Source organism: Megalobrama amblycephala, linkage group LG4, assembly GCF_018812025.1.
Source record: "Megalobrama amblycephala isolate DHTTF-2021 linkage group LG4, ASM1881202v1, whole genome shotgun sequence".
Classification (NCBI taxonomy): Eukaryota; Metazoa; Chordata; class Actinopteri; order Cypriniformes; family Xenocyprididae; genus Megalobrama; species Megalobrama amblycephala.
The window spans coordinates 28,929,393-28,950,055 of record NC_063047.1 but is presented as its reverse complement, the minus strand read 5'-3'; the positions used below and the strand labels follow the sequence as shown (position 1 = coordinate 28,950,055).

At 35.0% G+C, this 20,663-nt stretch overlaps 1 protein-coding gene across 4 annotated transcripts in view; it reads left to right on the top strand.

Moving 5' to 3' along the window:
* Window positions 1-262: 262 nt before the first annotated feature.
* The window catches only part of rictora (RPTOR independent companion of MTOR, complex 2 a), a 41,087-nt gene continuing 20,686 nt past the window's right edge, over window positions 263-20,663 (top strand). For all 4 annotated transcript variants that reach the window (XM_048188716.1, XM_048188714.1, XM_048188715.1 and 1 more), the window contains exons 1-22: window positions 263-350; window positions 487-534; window positions 1,374-1,471; window positions 5,147-5,211; window positions 5,345-5,476; window positions 5,721-5,784; window positions 5,890-6,016; window positions 7,743-7,912; window positions 8,021-8,088; window positions 8,632-8,699; window positions 8,785-8,867; window positions 9,704-9,791; window positions 9,904-9,994; window positions 10,077-10,143; window positions 10,243-10,323; window positions 11,783-11,883; window positions 11,997-12,162; window positions 15,881-15,982; window positions 16,637-16,683; window positions 16,798-16,933; window positions 17,690-17,889; window positions 18,318-18,444. In XM_048188716.1, coding sequence (XP_048044673.1) covers window positions 281-350; window positions 487-534; window positions 1,374-1,471; window positions 5,147-5,211; window positions 5,345-5,476; window positions 5,721-5,784; window positions 5,890-6,016; window positions 7,743-7,912; window positions 8,021-8,088; window positions 8,632-8,699; window positions 8,785-8,867; window positions 9,704-9,791; window positions 9,904-9,994; window positions 10,077-10,143; window positions 10,243-10,323; window positions 11,783-11,883; window positions 11,997-12,162; window positions 15,881-15,982; window positions 16,637-16,683; window positions 16,798-16,933; window positions 17,690-17,889; window positions 18,318-18,444 — 2,199 coding nt within the window. In that variant the 5' untranslated portion in view covers window positions 263-280. The remainder of the gene's footprint in view (window positions 351-486; window positions 535-1,373; window positions 1,472-5,146; window positions 5,212-5,344; window positions 5,477-5,720; window positions 5,785-5,889; window positions 6,017-7,742; window positions 7,913-8,020; window positions 8,089-8,631; window positions 8,700-8,784; window positions 8,868-9,703; window positions 9,792-9,903; window positions 9,995-10,076; window positions 10,144-10,242; window positions 10,324-11,782; window positions 11,884-11,996; window positions 12,163-15,880; window positions 15,983-16,636; window positions 16,684-16,797; window positions 16,934-17,689; window positions 17,890-18,317; window positions 18,445-20,663) is intronic.

Genomic DNA, 20,663 nt, shown 5'->3' with positions numbered 1-20,663 from the left:
ATATAGGTTATGTGTGAATAAAGACTACGTTTTAGTTGTTTCAGTTTGTCATTTGCCTAATAAATGACAATAAAAAAAATTATTGTCAAAAACACGTTTTTGACAGATTACTAAAATATTTGCTTTTTCACTTCATTATAAATTTGTTAAGCACTGTACAACTGTTTTATATAAGTGTTTATTATAATGTCTATGAGTGTTACTGTTAGCTTTTCTGACGCCCAAGATATTGAAAGAAAAGATAAACCTCGCGAGAGTTTACGAGAGTTCCGGTGTTGTGATGATGAACGTCCCTGCCAACATGGCGGTCAGCATCCGCGGCCGTCCGACCCGGAGTGTACGGATGAGAGGCAAGTTAACGGCGCCCACACCCCCGTCACCATGCGCAGTCGGCGCTGTTTAAAACCCTCCTCTTGTGCAGTTTCCGTTAATCCTCGGATAAGGACTTACGATGTCTTTATTGTTTCGTTTTTTTGTGTTTGACAGGTCGGAATGACAGCGGGGAGGAGAATGTACCGCTGGATCTTACGCGGGGTGAGAGTCAGAGATCATAGAGAACATCATAATAGTGCTTTTCTGTAATAATAACAACCAAGCAATGGCTAAATTCAAGGAATTGCTATTAATAATTTATCATCTCCTCTATCTGGCCTTGCAGACAGGAGACTTAGGGCGAATAAGATGTTGTTTGTCTCAAAACCTAATGGGTTTCCTAAATAGACGGCATTTTTTTGCTCCTGTGATGCCGCAAATATGCTGTCTAGCTAGGCAGCTCACTAGGATTTGCGACCCAGCTGTTGTTTTGCTCTGTAATGCACAGCCCCATCAGTTTGTGTTGTCTTGTAAACGTCTGCATGTCAGCAGAATAACTGCAGTGCATTGAGCCCTGTTAGGCTGTGAGTAAACAAACAGCTTAAAGCATCTTGATACTTCATGTCTTTGTATGCTGCCTTATAAATCTGTGTTTAAGGTTTCAGTATCTAATTCATGTAAGCTGGTGGGTATTAAATGCAGAAAGTCTTTGACGAGCCTTATCATGATGAAACTTGCTGTGACATCTCTCTTGAGAAATGTGCTAAATAAAGACTTTAATTGCAATAGCTAAATGTTGATCATAATATCTTGTATATGCAAAAAGTCACTCTCATTCGAGATCCGGGGAGGTTTTATTTTAGTTCTGCACAGGGGAAATTATGCTTCATTGTATATGGTGATAAACTATGTGATTTTAATTTTAAGAGATTTTAAAGAATAACTATTTAAATAAACATATTTTTGCAAAACAGCGTTCCAGTTGAACTAAAGTATCAGTTGCACTATTAACCTTATTGTGTTTTTAAGGATTTTAATTTTATTGTTTTTGCTCTCCGCAGAACCCTCAGATAACATGCGTGAGATCCTTCAGAACGTTGCCAAATCTCACGGGGTTTCCAACATGAGGAAACTCGGCCACCTGAACAATTTTGTAAAGGTAGTGCAACTTTAATTTATGCTGGTTGTTGTTCTTGTGTATGATTTCAGCAATGAGAGAAGATCATGCCCGGGTCTGCATGGAATTGAAGACCTTTTTTCACATTCTTTTGTGCTGTAAATGTAAACACAGTAGAATGTGTTAAATGAAGATGAAAATATTACACCCTTACTAATTGCTGAAAGCAAATTTTGCAAAAATACTTGCAATCTCTTATTGAGTTCTGTAGGCCCTGATCTTGATCTGAACTGCATGGGCTCATATTTGTATTGCAAAAGCTTTTAAGGCAACACACCACAGGTGAATAGGGTAAACATTTCAACTAGTAAATATCACCATACTTTCTGCAGTTGAGTTGTTTTTTTTAAGGGCTAGGTAACACACACAGTTTCTACCAATCTCATATTAATCTTGAGTACCTGTAGAGTAGTATTGCATCCTGCATATCTCTGAAAAGTCTTTAGTTTTATCATATTTTTAAAAGATACAAACACTGTACCGAGTCTTTCTGAAAAAAGCAGAGCTCCTGGAGGCGTGCCTGCCGTGGGCAGAGCTAAAGAGTCACGAGGACGTGCAGCTTTTGCATAGAGATCGTCTGCAAGCTGTGACATCATTATAAATAAAAAGGGAACAAAAACGTTTATCAGGGAGAAGTGCCCATTTTTCCCATACTGTCAATAGCCAGGGAAAAAAACAAAACAAAACTGCATGCATTTTGCAGAAGAACATTGTTTTGATTGTGCTTTTTCCCTGTGTTTATGAATACCTTACTCTGAGTAAAAAAAACGGCATCTCCGCTTCACTTTTGCAACATTTCAAATCCCTTAGTCCTTCCCATCTCTGAAAAGCCAAGCAAATGTTGATTCTTGTTTTATTACAAACTCTGTCGCGTTCTCTTTTTTCCAGCCTATTCTCTTCTGTTCTGCATTTTTTTTTTTTAAATGAGTGATTCCCCAAAAGGGTTGGAGATTTAGCTGCTCCATGTCAATCTTTCTCGCTCCTTGTGACAACTAACTATGACACTCCCCCACCAGACAAGCAACAGAGTAGCCGGAGCAGCTTTTCTCTATTTACGTATATAATGAGACATACTGTAGTGACGCATGTATACAATTTCTCACAAAAAGCATCCAGCTCGGTCTGAAATATAACGGGCTTACCATAGTGAATTAGGGTAAGACAAAAACACCTTTCGGAAAAAAGATTGATGGTGTATTGATTCATTATTTAAATTTTGTTAATTTTGAACCAAAAAGGTTATATAGTGCACATTTAAAGATACAGTATGTATTGTAAGTGAAACCTACCGATGCAAATAGATAAATGTAATAAAATAAACACTTAAATGTGTAACTTATTTTAGATTACTGGAAAGAAAACATGTTATAGTAGCAAATTAACCTGTGCATGAAAAATAATTGTTTTACCTATAGTGTCTTGCCTTGAGTCAAAAGCATTACATTTCAGCTCATAACTTGAACACTAAGGTTGATATACACTGTTTTTGAATGAGTTAATAATGTAATTTTTATGTAATGTAAATAAAAGTGCAGTGTTTTTTGGCCTGGTCCTGTAAACAGATTTGTAACATGGTAAACAGCAGCAGTGTGTGTGTGTGTGTGTGTGTGTGTTGTCAGGTTGTTTATCTTGGGCGCCCTCCTCTCACTTTCAGTTTCTTTCTGAGAGAATTTGTTTTATGTGTTTCATCTCAGTGTGGCTGAGGTTAAAACTCAAGACTGTTAATACAGAAGATGCGTGCAGTTTTTCATGTGTTTAACTGTTTTGTGTGCGTGTTTAAGTGGGATTTTCTCAGCTTTGGGGAATAATAACTCCGGCGGTGTGTGTGTGCATGAATACTGTGTGTGGCCTTTTAAGGATGCTGAGATAGAGGAGATGTAATCCTCTCCGAGGGTCACACGGCCCCTTCTGACTGCCTGAGCTCTGACATCATCATAAACACATACATATGCATGCACAGTCTGCCAAGGTCATCTCACTCCACAGTAACACACACAAACATGTTCAGTAGACACAGCGCACTAATTATACACTGTTAAGTCAGCTTAGTGCAATTGTTGATGTGTCTGTCTTACGTTTTATTTTTGGGTTTGGTTTATGACTCTCATCATTACCAGATGATGTTTTGAATCTTTGATCATATTCAAAACAGTTTTGAGAGATTTTAAGGAATGACTTTTTTCACTTTTAAAGAATATTATTATACATGCGTAATTATACATAAGTTTGTGGTCGGTAAGTTTTTTGAATGTTTTTGAAAGAACTTTCTTCTTCTTACCAAGGCTGCATTTATTTGATTGAAAATACAGTAAAAACAATAATATTGTGAAATATTATTACAATTTAAAATAGCTGTTTTATATGGAAGCTTGTTTCCACCATAAATTAAAAAGGGTATTTGCGACTCTTTATCCCACAATTCTGACTTTTCTCAGAATTGCTAGTTATGAAGTCAGAATTGCGAGTTATAAAGTCAGAGTCGCGAGTTATAAAGTCAGAGTCGCGAGTTATAAAGTCAGTCGCGAGTTATAAAGTCAGAATTGCGAGTTGTAGTCAGAGTTGCGAGTTGTAGTCAGAGTCGCGAGTTATAAAGTCAGAGTCGCGAGTTATAAAGTCAGAGTCGCGAGTTATAGTCAGAATCGTTAGTTATAGTCAGAATCGCGAGTTATAAAGTCAGAGTCGCGAGTTATAAAGTCAGAGTCGCGAGTTATAGTCAGAATCGCGAGTTATAGTCAGAATCGCGAGTTATAAAGTCAGAGTCGCGAGTTATAAAGTCAGTCGCGAGTTATAAAGTCAGTCGCGAGGTATAAAGTCAGAGTCGCGAGTTATAAAGTCAGAGTCGCGAGTTATAGTCAGAGTCGCGAGTTATAAAGTCAGAGTCGCGAGTTATAAAGTCAGAGTCGCGAGTTATAAAGTCAGAGTCGCGAGTTATAAAGTCAGAGTCGCGAGTTATAAAGTCAGAGTCGCGAGTTATAAAGTCAGTCGCGAGGTATAAAGTCAGAGTCGCGAGTTATAGTCAGAGTCGCGAGTTATAAAGTCAGAGTCGCGAGTTATAAAGTCAGAGTCGCGAGTTATAGTCAGAGTCGCGAGTTATAGTCAGAGTCGCGAGTTATAAAGTCAGAGTCGCGAGTTATAGTCAGTCGCGAGTTATAAAGTCAGAGTCGCGAGTTATAAAGTCAGAGTCGCGAGTTATAAAGTCAGAGTCGCGAGTTATAGTCAGAATCGCGAGTTATAAAGTCAGAGTCGCGAGTTATAAAGTCAGAGTCGCGAGTTATAAAGTCAGAGTCGCGAGTTATAAAGTCAGAGTCGCGAGTTATAAAGTCAGAATTGTGAGATATAAACTCGCAATTGCATGTTATAATGTCCAACTGTGAGGGGGAAAAAGACTGACGTTTTATAACTCGCAATTCTGAGAAAAAAGTCAGAATTGTGAGTTATGAAGTCAGAATTGCTTGATGAAAACTCGACTTTATATCACATCTGACTTCTTAACTTGCAATTGCGAGTTTAAATCTTGTAGTTCTGAGAAAAAAAGTCAGAATTGTGAGGAAAAAGTCACAGTTACCTTTTTTTTTTATTTAGTGACAAACTTCTATAGCTTTATCTTTAAATATATTTTATAAAATATATATATATATATATATCTTTCTCTCTCAGCTCCTGAACAGTGTAAGTCACTGTGAAGAGAAATTAGGATTTACACATGAGGAAATCATCATTTGGTAAGTTCAACAGTAAAACTTTCTCTTATTCTGTTCCATTAACTGGTCACTGACTACATAGACAGCATCCATCAAGAAATCTCACAGATGTAGCGCTCGTCTTGTGTTTCTCATTCTGTCTTTATCGGTTTAGTCTGCGTGTGGCATTGCTGAATGAGGTGAAGGAGGTTCGGGCTGCAGGTTTGAGAGCGCTGAGGTATCTGATCTGTGACAGCAGCATCCTCCAGAAAGTTCTTCAGCTGCAGGTGGATTACCTGATCTCCAGGTGAGCTCGCACACTTGCTTAAATTCCTCACTGTCTTCACAAAGCAAAGAGATAATGTCTTATGTCGTGATTTTGTCTGAGATTTGTGAAATAACTTGCTTGTCTTTTCATTGTAAAACTAAATTGTGAAATTATTACCAGTGCTCTGGTGGGTGAACTTGACCTTCAGTCTCCATGTCCTGGTCAGAAAGCCTCAGATGAGAAGTTTGAATGTTTATCTTCAAACCTGTTGATTTGTGTTCAGGTGTATTGACATTCAGCAGAGTAATGAGGTGGAGAGAACTCAAGCCCTCAGACTGGTCAGAAAGGTACGACCTCAAACCTCACTCATTTTGGCACTGTTGAACTCAGTATAACCTGTTTGTTTTTGTGTTGGGTCATTCTGATCTCAATCTGTTATTTTGCCCATTCAGATGATAACAGTGAACGCACAGCTCTTTCCTAGCTCTGTGACAAACTCTCTGATCGCAGTGGGCAACGACGGGCTGCAGGAGAGAGATCGCATGGTTCGAGCCTGCATCGCCATCATTTGTGAACTTGGTGAGTTATTAGTGGAGTTTAAGTCAGTGATCACTATTAGTATTCTGTGGCACATACCACACCATCAAATCTTTCTGCCCGTTGAGGAGTGGTAATACTTATTTTAGTGAATGAACAGGTGAAATATTTTATAAGGGCCTTTGTGTGCATAGCCATGGGTTCTTAAAGGGAAAGTTCACCCAAAAATGAATATTCTGTCATCATTTACTCACCCTCAAGTTGTTCCAAACCTGTATGAGTTTCTTTTGTGTTCAACAGAACAAAAAAAGCTATTCTAATTCTATTATAGGTTGATATGAATGTAATGTATATTCTAGGCAACATTTTTTACAAGTGTTTTTAATCATAGAATTATTATTAAATATTAATTTGACAGATGTATTTTTTATAATTGAATATTTTAATGAAGTTTTATGAGAAACTTACAGAAACTTAAAGGTGCCCTAGAATCAAAAATTGAATTTATCTTGGCATAGTTGAATAACAAGAGTTCAGTACATGGAAAAGACATACATTGAGTTTCAAACTCCATTGCTTCCTCCTTCTTATATAAATTCCTTTGTTTAAAAGACCTATTTTTAGTGATATTTATAAATTGTCTTTCTAAATGTTTCGTTAGCATGTTGCTAATGTACTGTTAAATGTGGTTAAAGTTACCATCGTTTCTTACTGTATTCACGGAGACAAGAGAGCCATCGCCGTTTTCATTTTTAAACACTTGCAGTCTGTATAATTCATAAACACAACTTCATTCTTTATAAATCTCTCCAACAGTGTGTAATGTTAGCTTTAGCCACGGAGCACAGCCTCAAACTCATTCAGAATCAAATGTAAAACATCCAAATAAATACTATACTCACATGATCCGACGCATGCATGCCGAACATCTTGTATGTATAACTGTATAACTGCACTTATAGTCGAGAGCTTGGGGGGGCAGGGAGCGAGAGATTTAAAGGGGCCGCAGCCTGAATCGGCGCATAGTTAATGATGCCCCAAAATAGGCAGTTAAAAAAAAATTTGAGCTGAAACTTCACAGATACATTCAGGGGACACCTTAGACTTATATTACATCTTTTGAAAAGACGTTCTACGGCACCTTTAAAGAATCTTTTTTTATTTTAATCTACTTTAATCTTATTAAAATTCTGTGTTTTTCATTTTATCTTTTTTGCATTCTGTGTTTTATGATTTAATACAATAAAGGTTATTATCCAAAATGTTGTCTAGTGAAATGAATGCATAAAACATTAACGGTTAAATAAATAATTCAAAATGTAATCTATTTTAAATATAACAAATAATTTCTTGCAAAACATAGCATTTTTATTTCTTTATCAAATAAAGTGCTGAACAACAGAACTAGTGTACTGTATTAATTAAAACAAGGATTAAAAAATATCTGGTTTGTATGATTTTTCCTTAATAATAATAATAATATTAATTAATGGTAATGTTTTAATAAATTTCTTTATTATTGTTGTTATTATTAATGCAAACTGACATGCAGACATTAGATGTAGGATAAATATCGAAAATTACTTCAAAAGTCCATTATCGATATTGTGGATTTATTTTATTAAATATTAAATATTGAATTTATTTAAAAAAATATCAATATCAATATACATTTATCTCCTAGCCCTGTGTTATATGTAGAATTTAAACCATATACTGTTGGTATTTTGCATATATGTCAACAATATATATCTCTCTTCTCATTCAGCACTGAAGAACCCAGAGGTGGTGGCCCAGCGGGGCGGTCTGAGCACCATCCTGAAGAACGTCATCGACTGTCAGCTGAGCCGCATCAACGAGGCCCTGATCACCACCATACTGCACCTTCTCAATCACCCGCACACTCGCCAGTACATACGCCCTGATGTTGAACTGGAGGTATGCATACGTGCAGCGGCTTACTGGGTAGTGCACATGCTCATGCTTAAATTAAATTAAGTAAAAATGTCTGACAGCAGTATATGTTCTTATTTTTGTTTTTTTCAGCAAATCCTTGCACCTTACACAGACTTTCACTACAGACACAACCCTGACACAGCAGAGGCACAAGTCAAGTGAGCCCTCTTTTATTAATTTCATTACATTGTAAATGATTGATTAAATTGTTAAAGTATCATTTCATTAGACGGCATCAATATCAAAACAATATAAAATAAACATAAAAATAATCCATAGTTCCATAGTATAATTTTTGGTAACGCTTTAGTTTAGGGTTCAATTCTCACTATTAACTATTTGCTTATTAGCATGCATATTACTAGGATATTGGCTGTTTATTAATACTTATAAAGCACATATTAATGCATGACCATATTGTACATCCCTCAATCCTACCCAATACCTAAACATAACTACTTTACTAACTATTAATAAGCAGTAATTATGAGTTTATTGAGGCAAAAGTTGTAGTTAATAGTTAGTTAATGGTGAGAATTGGACCCTAAACTAAAGTGTGACCTAATTTTTATGTTTTTGTGTAGGTTGGTGATGCTGTATGATGCTTTTGTGCATGTTTCTGTGCCAATTCTTTATTTATCTACAATGCACTGCATGAGCATTTCTAAAATCATAGTTTAATGCATCGTTGTGCTCCACAGGGAGGACAGAGAAGCTCGTTTTTTAGCCAGTAAAATGGCCATCGTGGCAGCGTTCCGTTCTTGGTCAGGTATGAAATCTCTTTCATCCACGAGTAGAAAAGAGAAACGCCCAGATTCTGCTCTTCATCCTTTTCTCCTGCTGTTCTCTTACAGGTATTATAAACCTGTGTAAATCAGGGAACTCAGGGGTCCAGTCTTTGATAGGGCTGCTCTGTATACCAAACATGGATGTCAGGGTGAGCCTTTTTTTCCCATTTGTTTAGACTAATCTGTGTTATCACCTCTCTGCTGTATCTTACCAGAAATGCTGGACGAAATAGATAATACATTTTTTCCCCAGCATGTTTATTCAATATATACTACCATTCATAAGTTTGGGATCAGTAAGATTTTTTTTTAAAGAAGTAGATATTTTTATTCAGCAAGGATGCATTAAATTGATCAAAAGTGACAGTAAATACGTTTATAGTGTTACAAATTATTTCTATTTCAAATAAATGCTGTTCTTTTGAACTTCCTATTCAATTAATCCTGACAAAGTTTATCACGATTTTCCACAAAATATTAAGCAGCACAGCGGTTTTCAAATTTGACTGTAAGAAATGTTTCTTCAGTAGCAAATCAGCATATTGGAATGATTTCTTTTACATTTTTTGAAAGGATCACGTGACACTGAAGACTGCTGAAAATTCAGCTTTGCATCACAGGAATAAATTACATTTTAACACTTAGTTTAAATTGTAATCATTTCTCACAATATTACTGTTTTTATTGTATTTTTGATTAAATAAATGCAGCCTTGGTGAGTATAAAAAACTGTAAAAATCCTTCAAAAGCAAATATAAACTTTTGGGCATACATGGGCATAAACCACAATATTTACCTACATATATGTTAACTAAAACATTATAAAGTGCATTCAATTCCATTTGAGTGATGAATTGGAAACCTACAGTAAGTGTTAAAGCATTGTTTGCAACTGATTCACTGAAAAGGTCAGTTCTAAAGAACTGATTCACAGCAATGAATCGATTTTAAAGTCAGATCTGTCCATTTATGTTTTTGTCTACAGAAAGCCTTATTAGAAGTCATGTACGAGATCTTCAGATTGCCTGTTCCTTTAGTGACAGGAGATTTTGAGGAAGCCCTTCACAGTGTGGGTAAGAATCGTAAAAAAAAAAAAAGCCTCACTGACTGCTGTAAACTCTTTGATTTGCATGTTACTCTTTCTTTTTGGGATGTGTGTTTCATGCTGATGTTTGTGTCATTCAGACCCCAGCAGGTTTCAGGACAGCTGGAGACTAGCTGATGGGTTTGTAGCTGCAGAAGCCAAAGTCATATTGCCTCACAGAGCAAGATCCAGGTGAGACATGTCCAACATCATATATTTTGGGAATCATCGGAGTTAAATGTTGTATTCATTTTCTTCTGTTTTCCATCACCAGACCAGACCTTATGGACAACTACCTGGCACTACTGCTGTCCGCATTTATCAACAGTGGACTACTGGAGGTACATAATCACAAGATCACTTGATGGATCCTTGATTTTCTTTAACTTTAATGTAACAGACCTGTGATGTTTTTATTGATGATGTTTTTGTTTACTCAGGGTCTGGTGGAGGTCGTGACCAGCAGTGATGGACAGATATCAGTGAGAGCCACCATACTGCTCGGAGAACTTCTGCACATGGTACTACACTACAACAGGGCCCAACATTAACTATTTACAGTCTATAGTTATTTAATACTGGGCTGTGATCTTGTATTATGTAATATTTCATATTAGACAACTTGCTGTGTTTTTATAAACTGTACGCAAATGTAGCTTTACTTTAAACATTTTTTTTAGAAAACTCTACAACAATCAATATATATACAAATAGAAATACAGAAAAAAAAATTTAACAGAAAATTTAACAGAAAAAAAAACAGTTGAAGTTTCTAATTACTAAAACTGAAATAAAAATAAAGCTAAATAGATTTTTTTATTAATAAAAATGACAATAGAGCATAACAAAATAATTAAAATAATAATAATTAAAAAAAATAATATATATATATATATATATATATATATATATATATATATATATTTTAACCAACTGAAAAAAGGTTGAAAAATTTTACTATAATTACTAAAACTGAAATAAAAATAAATTAAAGCAAAATATTTTTTTTTATTAATAAAAATGACAACAGCACATAACAAAATTTCAAAACTTAAACTAAAATTAAAATGAAAAACTGAAAAGCTTATTCAGATTAGTAAAAATAATACTACAATAGGATATAAAAAATACTAAAACAAAACTGTATTGCAATGAAAGGGAAAAAAATCTTAGATTAACTTTTAATCATTCCTAACAAGAGAATTTTTTTTTGACATTTTTTTTATATAATTTTACTAGTGGGTGCAGGACACTATAGTTCATTTATGTAAGTGAGGATAGCAAAATAAAGTAAATTGTGACATAATATACCCACAAATTCTTCATACAGTGGGCTACCAGTAAAATTGATAAAAATTTTAAACCAAATATTATTCAGACACTTTGACCTGAGCATGTTTGCTTAAGTGTTATCTGACATAATTAAGATTATTTTTTCTGACACAGTTTAACTCTGAGATCTTGTCATATTTTATTACCATTTTTTTTAAACTATAGTGAATAAACTGAATTAATGAATGAAATATTTAAGGTGTCTGAATAAATTTTGACTGATTGACTGTATATATAAAAAACGGAAATAAATTTAGACTCAATGTGAAATTGAGAATTTGGATGTCAAAATGCTCTTAATTGTCATAATAACAATGCAAATAATCTTAAATAATTCTAAAGCTTCTTTCTTAGATGAACTTTTGATCACAAATTAAATTGATTTGGTTAAAAAAAAAAAAAGTATACCACCATAGTGGCTGATCTGTTACTTAGTGAACCTTTTGTTTTACATTGCTATTTAAAATATATGTAATGTTACAATTTGTAAATAACAAATGTTATTTACTTGTGTATGTCACTTGATGCGTGTAAATGTTACACTCTGTCTGCACACACATATGGACTGCTGTTTAATTTCCCCATTAGCCTTTATTTTTCAATCTAAAATGCTTTGTTCACCTACATCTTGATTCTTCTCTCTTCCAGGCCAATACGATTCTTCCTCACTCTCATAGTCATCATCTGCATTGTCTGCCCACGCTAATCAACATGGCTGCTTCCTTTGACATCTCTCAGGAGAAACGTCTGTGAGTGCAACAATGCACTCACACACACTCAACAATAATCCACATGCATGTGTCCAACAGTGTTCTCCGGTAATGGGTAGTTAGTGTTTGCTTCTGAATCTTGTTTTCTCCAGGCGTGCCAGCGCGGCCGTGAACCACCTGAAGCGATTCCACGAAAAGAAACGACGTGGTCCCAAACCTTACAGTCTTTACCTGGATCACATCCTGCACAGGACGTCCCCCTCCATTCACAAGAAAGACCAGCACCAGCGTCCGCACAAGGACATCTATATTATGAAGGTACGCACACTATATCATTGCTGTGCCTGTTGAATGTCAAATAGACCTGTCAAGTACATGTCTGGATCATTTCACCCCCAAATCAATAGAAAGAAATATGAAATTAGTTTTTGCTTAAAGAAAATGCCACCTTCTTTTAGAACCATCAAAGTGCGCATGTTATGCTTTTTCAGATATTACCTTTCATGTAGTGTGTATTATAGCTGTTTGTGAATGTAAAAGGTCTGCAGATCTTTAAAGATCAATTGAGAGTTATTGTCTCTTAGAAGAAAGAACCGATTCTGAACTGCCTGAAATGAGTCATCAGTAATTCCAGACTCACTTTCTGCTCGGATCTGCATAGGTTTGTAACAAATGTCTACTTTGACCCGCCCTCAAACACTGTAGTTGTAGCTGAGACTGGAGGAGTTTGGTTCATGTTGTTGACATGTTGACATCTTGCATAGAGAGGTTCTTGAGACTTCAGAGATACCAACAGCTTCAAATACCTGGCTTTTTTTTTATAGCTGCCCTTTTAAAACAGTTAATTTGTTTGACAGAACCTTTCCTTAATAAGCCTTTATCTGAGTTCTTCTGTGCTCTAAATCACGTACAAATCTTTTTGACAGTTCGATAACCTCTATTCAGTTTTTGCAAAATGTTAGTTGTTTTCATGCCTTTTGCAACAAGACATTGCACCATTTCATGCTTTTCATCTTCAGAAAGATCTTTCTTCCTCCCTATATTGCATGAGAACTGTGACTTGCTTAATAATGTGGAACAACAACCCTCTACGGACACACTGAAGCTTGAGTCACCATTGGCTATACATTTTATATTTTACTTGCCAGACTTTTTACATGGCATGCAAGAACAATGCAAAAGAAAAAAAATCTATATAAATATAATATAAAATATAAATATAAAATATAATATATAATATAATATAATACTATTCAAGACAAGCAGCAGGAATATTTGGCTGCTGTCACTTTAGGTGCCGTAGAATGGAAAATTGAATTTACCTCGGCATAGTTGAATAACAAGAGTTCAGTACATGGAAAAGACATACATTGAGTTTCAAACTCCATTACTTCCTCCTTCTTATGTAAACTTGATTTGTTTAAAAGACCTCTGAAGAACAGGCGAATCTCAACATAACACCGACTGTTACGTAACAGTCGGGATCATTAATATGTACGCCCCCAATATTTGCATATGCCAGCCCATGTTCAAGGCATTAGACAAGGGCAGCCAGTATTAACGTCTGGATCTGTGCACAGCTGAATCATCAGACTAGGTAAGCAAGCAAGGACAATAGCAAAAAATGGCAGATGGAGCGATAATAACTGACATGATCCATGATAACATGATATTTTTAGTGATATTTGTAAACTGTCTTTCTAAATGTTTTGTTAGCATGTTGCTAATGTACTGTTAAATGTGGTTAAAGTTACCATCGTTTCTTACTGTATTCACGGAGACAAGACTGTCGTTATTTTCATTTTTTAAACACTTGCAGTCTGTATAATTCATAAACACAACTTCATTCTTTATAAATCTCTCCAACAGTGTGTAATGTTAGCTTTAGCCTGTTAGTCCCGGAGCATAGCTTCAAACTCATTCAGAATCAAATGTAAACATCCAAATAAATACCATACTTACGCGATTAGACATGCTGCATGACGAACACTTTGTAAAGATCAATTTTGAGGGTTATATTAGCTGTGTGAACTTTGTAAATGCACTGTATTATAGTCGAGAGCTCGGGGGTGGGGTGCGCGTGATTTAAAGGGGCCGCAGCCTGAATCAGTGCATAGTTAATGATGCCCCAAAATGGGCAGATAAAAAAATGAATAAAAAAAAATCTATGGGGTATTTCGAGCTCAAACTTCACAGACACATTCAGGGGACACCTTAGACTTATATTACATCTTTTGAAAACACGTTCTATTGCACCTTTAAAATAACCGACTATGTTTAATAGTATACTAGCCAAGACATAATTTAGTGTGAAATTGTCCATTCAAATGTAATAAGTGCTCAGTTCAGCATTCGAAAGATAACTGGCTCTTCATGCTAAAAAAACATGTGCAAATGATAAACTTTTATGACGATGCAGCACTGGCCCGATCGGGGGAGTGACAGTTCTGTCAGTTCTTGTCCATCAGGCAGTCCTGTCAAGCCCTGCATTTAGATCTAGTGTGTCAGTTCTCTTTACGTGGCATGTGTAAAAGCTGCTCTTTCTCTCACTGTGAATGCATGTGTGAGAGAAAGTGACAGAGGGCGCTTCCAGTCAAGTGACTGTGCATAAAGACCAGCAGGCAATAATTATATCCGCGCTAAACTTATTTTTTTGCCTCTAACTCAATCACAGGCAACTGAGTTACTAGCCATTGGCTAATTAAAAACATTTTTTAATCACCTAGCATGAAATTTAAGTTTTTTAGCTTTTAGCATGGAAATGTTAGCCTTAAGGTTATGAATAAGCTGGTGTTTTCCAAAACAATGCCAAAATTCGCTTTTAGGAGATATAAGCATTCAAAACTTACAGTCTCTCTCTTCCGCTAAAATGCATCACAGATTTTCATGACATCACTGCAAACTTCATCTTCTCATCAAATCTTCTGTCCAATCAAATGCTCTAGAATCTGAAGTCCTGCCCCTCCTACACCATAAACAGACACTGAAGCTGCGGCTGAAACCGGTCATTTGTTCACACATTGACTAGTTTCTATATGTTGAATGGCACGTAGTGCACTTTATAGGGGATAGGGAACAATTCGGACAGTGTAAATATGCTTTCCATTGACGCAAATGAAGTCCGTTTTCACGTCAGTGTCATGCGAACCGCTGCAGTGTGTGCAGTCTGCTCTGGTCCAGAGACACGAGAGCACAGAGCGGATCATATGCGCGAGTCGGTACAGACCACAAAACATATCGGATCCATTTGAATTCTTCACAAAATGCTGCATTTTAAAGTGATATAGAGAAGATTAGTTGGATAAACTGTTAGAGATTAGAAGGAAACTAAAGCTTTACTGAGCTCAAGGGCTCTGGCTGAGCTGTGATATAAATAAAACACTATAGGCTATTTTAAAAACGGGCGAAGCTGTTCGATATGTCCCGCTCTATCTCTGTTTCAGTTGAAATTACGTCAACACATTGAATAATGCTGCACGTTTCAAGACACTTCAGTAGGGTTTCCGTTTACATAAGACATGGCAAACTACTTAAACCTGTCTGAGATTTATAGTTATCTAAAAAGATATGAGAAATAAAACAAACCCTTTCTTTGAAAAACTAAAATCTGAATGATTTTACAATGAATTATTGTAAAAAGAATTCGGACCACTGTGTGTGTGTGTGTGTGTGTGTGTGTGTATATATAGTACATTAACATTTTAATAACACTAAATAACATTAATTACATGAATACTAATCACCATTGAGAATAATTGGAATTAAAAACATTCAGATGCATTATGGTATTAAGAATTTGAGGGTCAAAATGTGCTTGTTTGGCATAATAATGTCACAATGTAAAAAAAGTGATCCTTTTATGATCCTAAAGATGGGCTTAATTTCTTTTTGCTAAATATTTTTTTCCTTTTTTGGCATGTTGGAGTGATTTGGACATGGTTTTATGAAATTCACACAATGTATATATTGATTAATATAGTAAGATACTTCAACAGAAGACTTTGTTTCTGAGTCGTTTGTTGTTTGTGTGGTGTAGGACACTGAAGAAGCGCTGATGATGAACTTGAGGGACAGTCAGGTCCTCAATCACAAACAGAACCTGGACTGGAACTGGATTCTGATCATCACTATACTGAAGGTAAAACCTAAAGCCATACAGTATACCTACTGCCTACTAATTTTGAAAAATGGTATGTGAAACGGATATGATAAACAATTGATTATTTTTCTCAGTGTAGAATGCTGAATTGTTACTGCATTGAGTGTTTAATTCCGGAATTCTGTCAAATGTCTCAGCTTTTTAGTAGTTCAATCAAATAGTGAGTCAAGATGGTGATCTGAGTATCCCATGCATACAGAAAATTCACATGCTGTGTACAGTATAAATGATGCATATTTCATAAATTGCATATAGTATGATAGTGTGCTATACAGTGACCTTTACACTTTAGTCTCACTTTTAAATGTGTCATTGTCATTGCATTAGATAATAACTGGCATATAAAAAAATGTTTCTTGAGGAACAAGTCAGCATATTAGAATGATTTTTGAAGGATCATGTGACCATGATGCTGAAGATTCAGCTTTGCATGACAGGAATAAAATACATTTTAAAATATATTCAAATAGAAAAGAGTTATTTTAAAGTGTAATCATATTTCACAATATTAGTTTTATTACTGTATTTTTGATCAAATAAACACAGCATTGGTGAGCAGCAGAGGTTTCTTTAACAAACATTACAAAATCTTACCGATCCTTCTAATGTGTGGTGTTGTTTTTCCTTTTCTAGTGGCCAAATGTTAACCTCAGAAACAACAAGGACGAGCAGATGCACAAGTAAGACCAGCGAGTGTGGTGCACACATCATGACATCAGACATGTGCTGCATTTTCTTGCAAAGCAAGAAATAACCACAGACTACATCCCTAATGTATGTGTGTTTGTGTGCAGATTTGTAAGGCGCTTGCTGTATTTCTATAAGCCCAGCAGTAAGCTGTACTCAGCTCTGGAGCTGGATCACGGCAAAGCCAGACAGCTGACGGTAGCAGGCTGCCAGTTCAACCAGTTCCTCTTGGATTCGGAAGAGGTGAGAAGGCAAAAAAATTAGACCCCCGAACCTTTGTTAAATTACTCCATAAGAAGCACAGTAGCAGTTAGGGCTATTCTAGTTATATTCTATTATATTCTAGTGAAAATTAATCAAAAAGTAATGGATATCTTTTGTAAGTTGTAACATCAATCTCAGAAGTGTTGCTAATACAACTTATTGTTTTTCTCACAAGATATTTACATTTAGAGAACATATTAACATATTGTTTTCCCTTTCATTTATTCCTTAAATTTTCTTTACTTGGTCTTAAAAAGGTCTATACTTTTATAAAAACCTGCAGAAACCATGTGAAACGCTCATCAACCAAAGAGAAACTTTAAGGGCTCCCTGTGGTGTTCCTTCAAAATAAAAGTCAGAAAATGAAGAAATTGATTATTGTAATTTTACAGTTGCAATGTAAAATATAATTATTATTTAATTATTTTCTTAAATACTCAATTTTGTTATTTCACAGTGAAATAATACAATAGTAATATTTCTTATTAGTATATATCTTATTTTTATTAAGAAATTTGTATATTTTTATTTAGTAACAATAATGATTATATTAATTATTAATATTTTATAGCCATATTGATATAAAATCACAACATTTTGGCCAAATTGTGCAACCCTACAATCAAGCACAGCAAGCCTGTTGTTTTCTTTTTCTTTTTTTTTCTTTTTTTTTTACCCCTAAATCATGCAGAACTAGTAGCAGTTAACTTGGTTTATTGTCTTCTGTTTTTGTAGGATGGCCAGGGGTATTTAGAAGAGTTTGTGAAAGATATTGTCCAATGGCTCACATCCTCTTCTGGACTTAAACCTGAACGAAGTCTCCATAGCAATGGCCTCCTTAGCACCCTCAGTCAGCACTACTTCCTGTTTCTGGGTACTCTGTCTTCACAGCCAAACGGAGTCAAAATGCTGGAGAAATGTGGTGCATTTCAGTGGTGAGAACACACACAATTTAATATGTTTATTGTCCTGATAAACTTTATTATTCTGGCTATATGAAAAAGTGAAAGTACTGTGGCAGTACCATATTACAGTAATGGTAACGAATGGTACATTAAAATATACAGTATCATGGTGCTGAATTATTACCATATTCATAAACAAAAGCCTTACTTGTTACTCTAGGATACTTAAAAATGTCATGGTGGTATCATGTTGCTCCATTTAACTGTGGTATTACCATAGTCTCATGTTCAGGAAAAAACATACCTTACAAATATTTAGTGTTCCTGCAAACCTTGAACATTACTGAAAATTTGTCACAAATAAACTGTAAATATGCACAAAAAAGTATTTCCAATCATGTTAATACTATGGTGCATTAGTATGATTAACTGTGTTTGGTTCTGATTCTTCTGTACAGTCTGTTGAACTTGTGCTCGATGAAAAACCAGGATCACCTGCTGAAACTAACGGTCTCCACTCTGGACTACAGCAGAGATGGACTCGCTCGAGTCATTCTGTCCAAGATCCTCACGGCAGCTACTGACGTAAGAGATACACACACACACACACACACACACACACACACACACACACACACACACACACACACACACACACACACACACACACATACATATATATATATTTACATACTTTTGGACTGTACTGTGTATATATATATATATATATATATATATATATATATATATATATATATATATATATATATATATATATATATATATATATACATACAGTACAGTCCAAAAGTTTGGAACCACTAAGATTTTTAATGTTTTTAAAAGAAGTTTCGTCTGCTCACCAAGGCTACATTTATTTAATTAAAAATACAGTAAAAAACAGTAATATTGTGAAATATTATTACAATTTAAAATAACTGTTTTCTATTTGAATATATTTCACAAAGAAATTTATTCCTGTGATGGCAAAGCTGAATTTTCAGCATCATTACTCCAGTCTTCAGTGTCACATGATCCTTCAGAAATCATTCTAATATGCTGATCTGCTGCTCAAGAAACATTTAATGTGTACAATTGTACAAAATATTTGTGTACAATATTTTTTTCAGGATTATTTGATGAATAGAAAGTTCAAAAGAACAGTGTTTATCTGAAATCTAATCTTTTGTAACATTATAAATGTCTTTACTGCCACTTTTGATTGATTTAATGCATCCTTGCTGAATAAAAGTATTCATTTCTTTAATTTCTTTTCAAAAAAATAAAAATAAAAATTCTTACTGACCCCAAACTTTTGAACGGTAGTGTATAATGCTACAGAAGCTTTGTATTTCAGATAAATGCTGTTCTTTTGAACTTTCTATTCATCAAGGAATCCTGAAAAAAAAAAAGTACACAACTGTTTTCAACATTGAAAATAATCATAAATGTTTATTGAGCAGCAAATCAGCATATTAGAATGATTTCTGAAGGATCATGTGACACTGAAGACTGGAGTAACAATGCTGAAAATTCAGCTTTGCATCACAGGAATAAATTACTTTGTCAAATATATTTAAATAGTACACAGTTATTTTAAATTGTAATAATATTTCACAATATTACTGTTTTTTACTGTATTTTTAATTAAATAAATGTAGCCTTGGTGAGCAGACGAAACTTTTTTTTAAAAACATTAAAAATCTTAGTGGTTCCAAACTTTTGGACTGTACTGTATATATGTGTATATATATATATATATATAGACCTATTTCATGTTGTTAGATGGTGTGTCTTTATATCTTACACCTTTAGCCCTATGATTATTCAGGTTATTATAAGTACTCACCCACCAGCAGGTTGAAGTTCTTCAGGAGTGATGTAGAAGTCTTTCTTGTGGTTGTTCTTTTTGAGGCTCAGTTTGTAGTTATTAGTAAAGTCTCACAGGAGGCAGTCATAACAATAAAAACACTTCTTTTATTGGTTACAGTACAAAGCAGTTAATGCAAAAATTCAAACTCAAAATCAGCTAAGATTTTTAGCTACCCTCGATAGTGTATCAGGTGTACTTCAGGCAGCATCTGCGTCTTTTTATACTTCTTTTTGGGGAATTCCAATTCTGTTTCATTGATCCAATCTTACTGTTGTAGGAATATCAATTTCTGTGACTCATGTCTAATAGCTGGATGTTCTTCCGCCGCCTCCTACGATATTTGTCATTTTTAGTGCACTCTTCCTCTTCTTTACTGTAGTCTTTGTCACTTTCATCTCCGCTTGTGGTTTTAAAACTTTCTCTTCCCTCTTGTTAACCTTTGTGGTTAGTTGCATACGTTGTTCATGAATTAATTTTTCACACCTTTTGCTCATTTCATCCTGTTCTACGTCAATATCATTTTAGGTATTGCAGTTACTTTTCAAGCACATGGCATTCAAACACCTATATATGCCATTAACTTGATTATGATTTCACATTTTTAACTTTAGTAAGTGTGTAATGTTGCTGTTTGAGCATAAACAACATCTGCAAAGTTACGACGCTCAAAGTTCAATGCAAAGGGCATTGAACTTTGAGTGTTGTTGCCATGCCGTCATTTTACGCCAGACTGCTTCACAAACGAGGGTCAATTCAACGCTGGATTTGCACAAAAGATTAACATGATGGCACATGCTAGTCGATGAGTTGAATCAACTCCACAGAAACTACATAAATGTATCCACTAACCATTCAGAAACATCCAGTTTCATTCTAAAAGTTGTAACTTCTTCCTGAGTCTCTCCATCAGTGTCGACTCCGGTTTGATCAA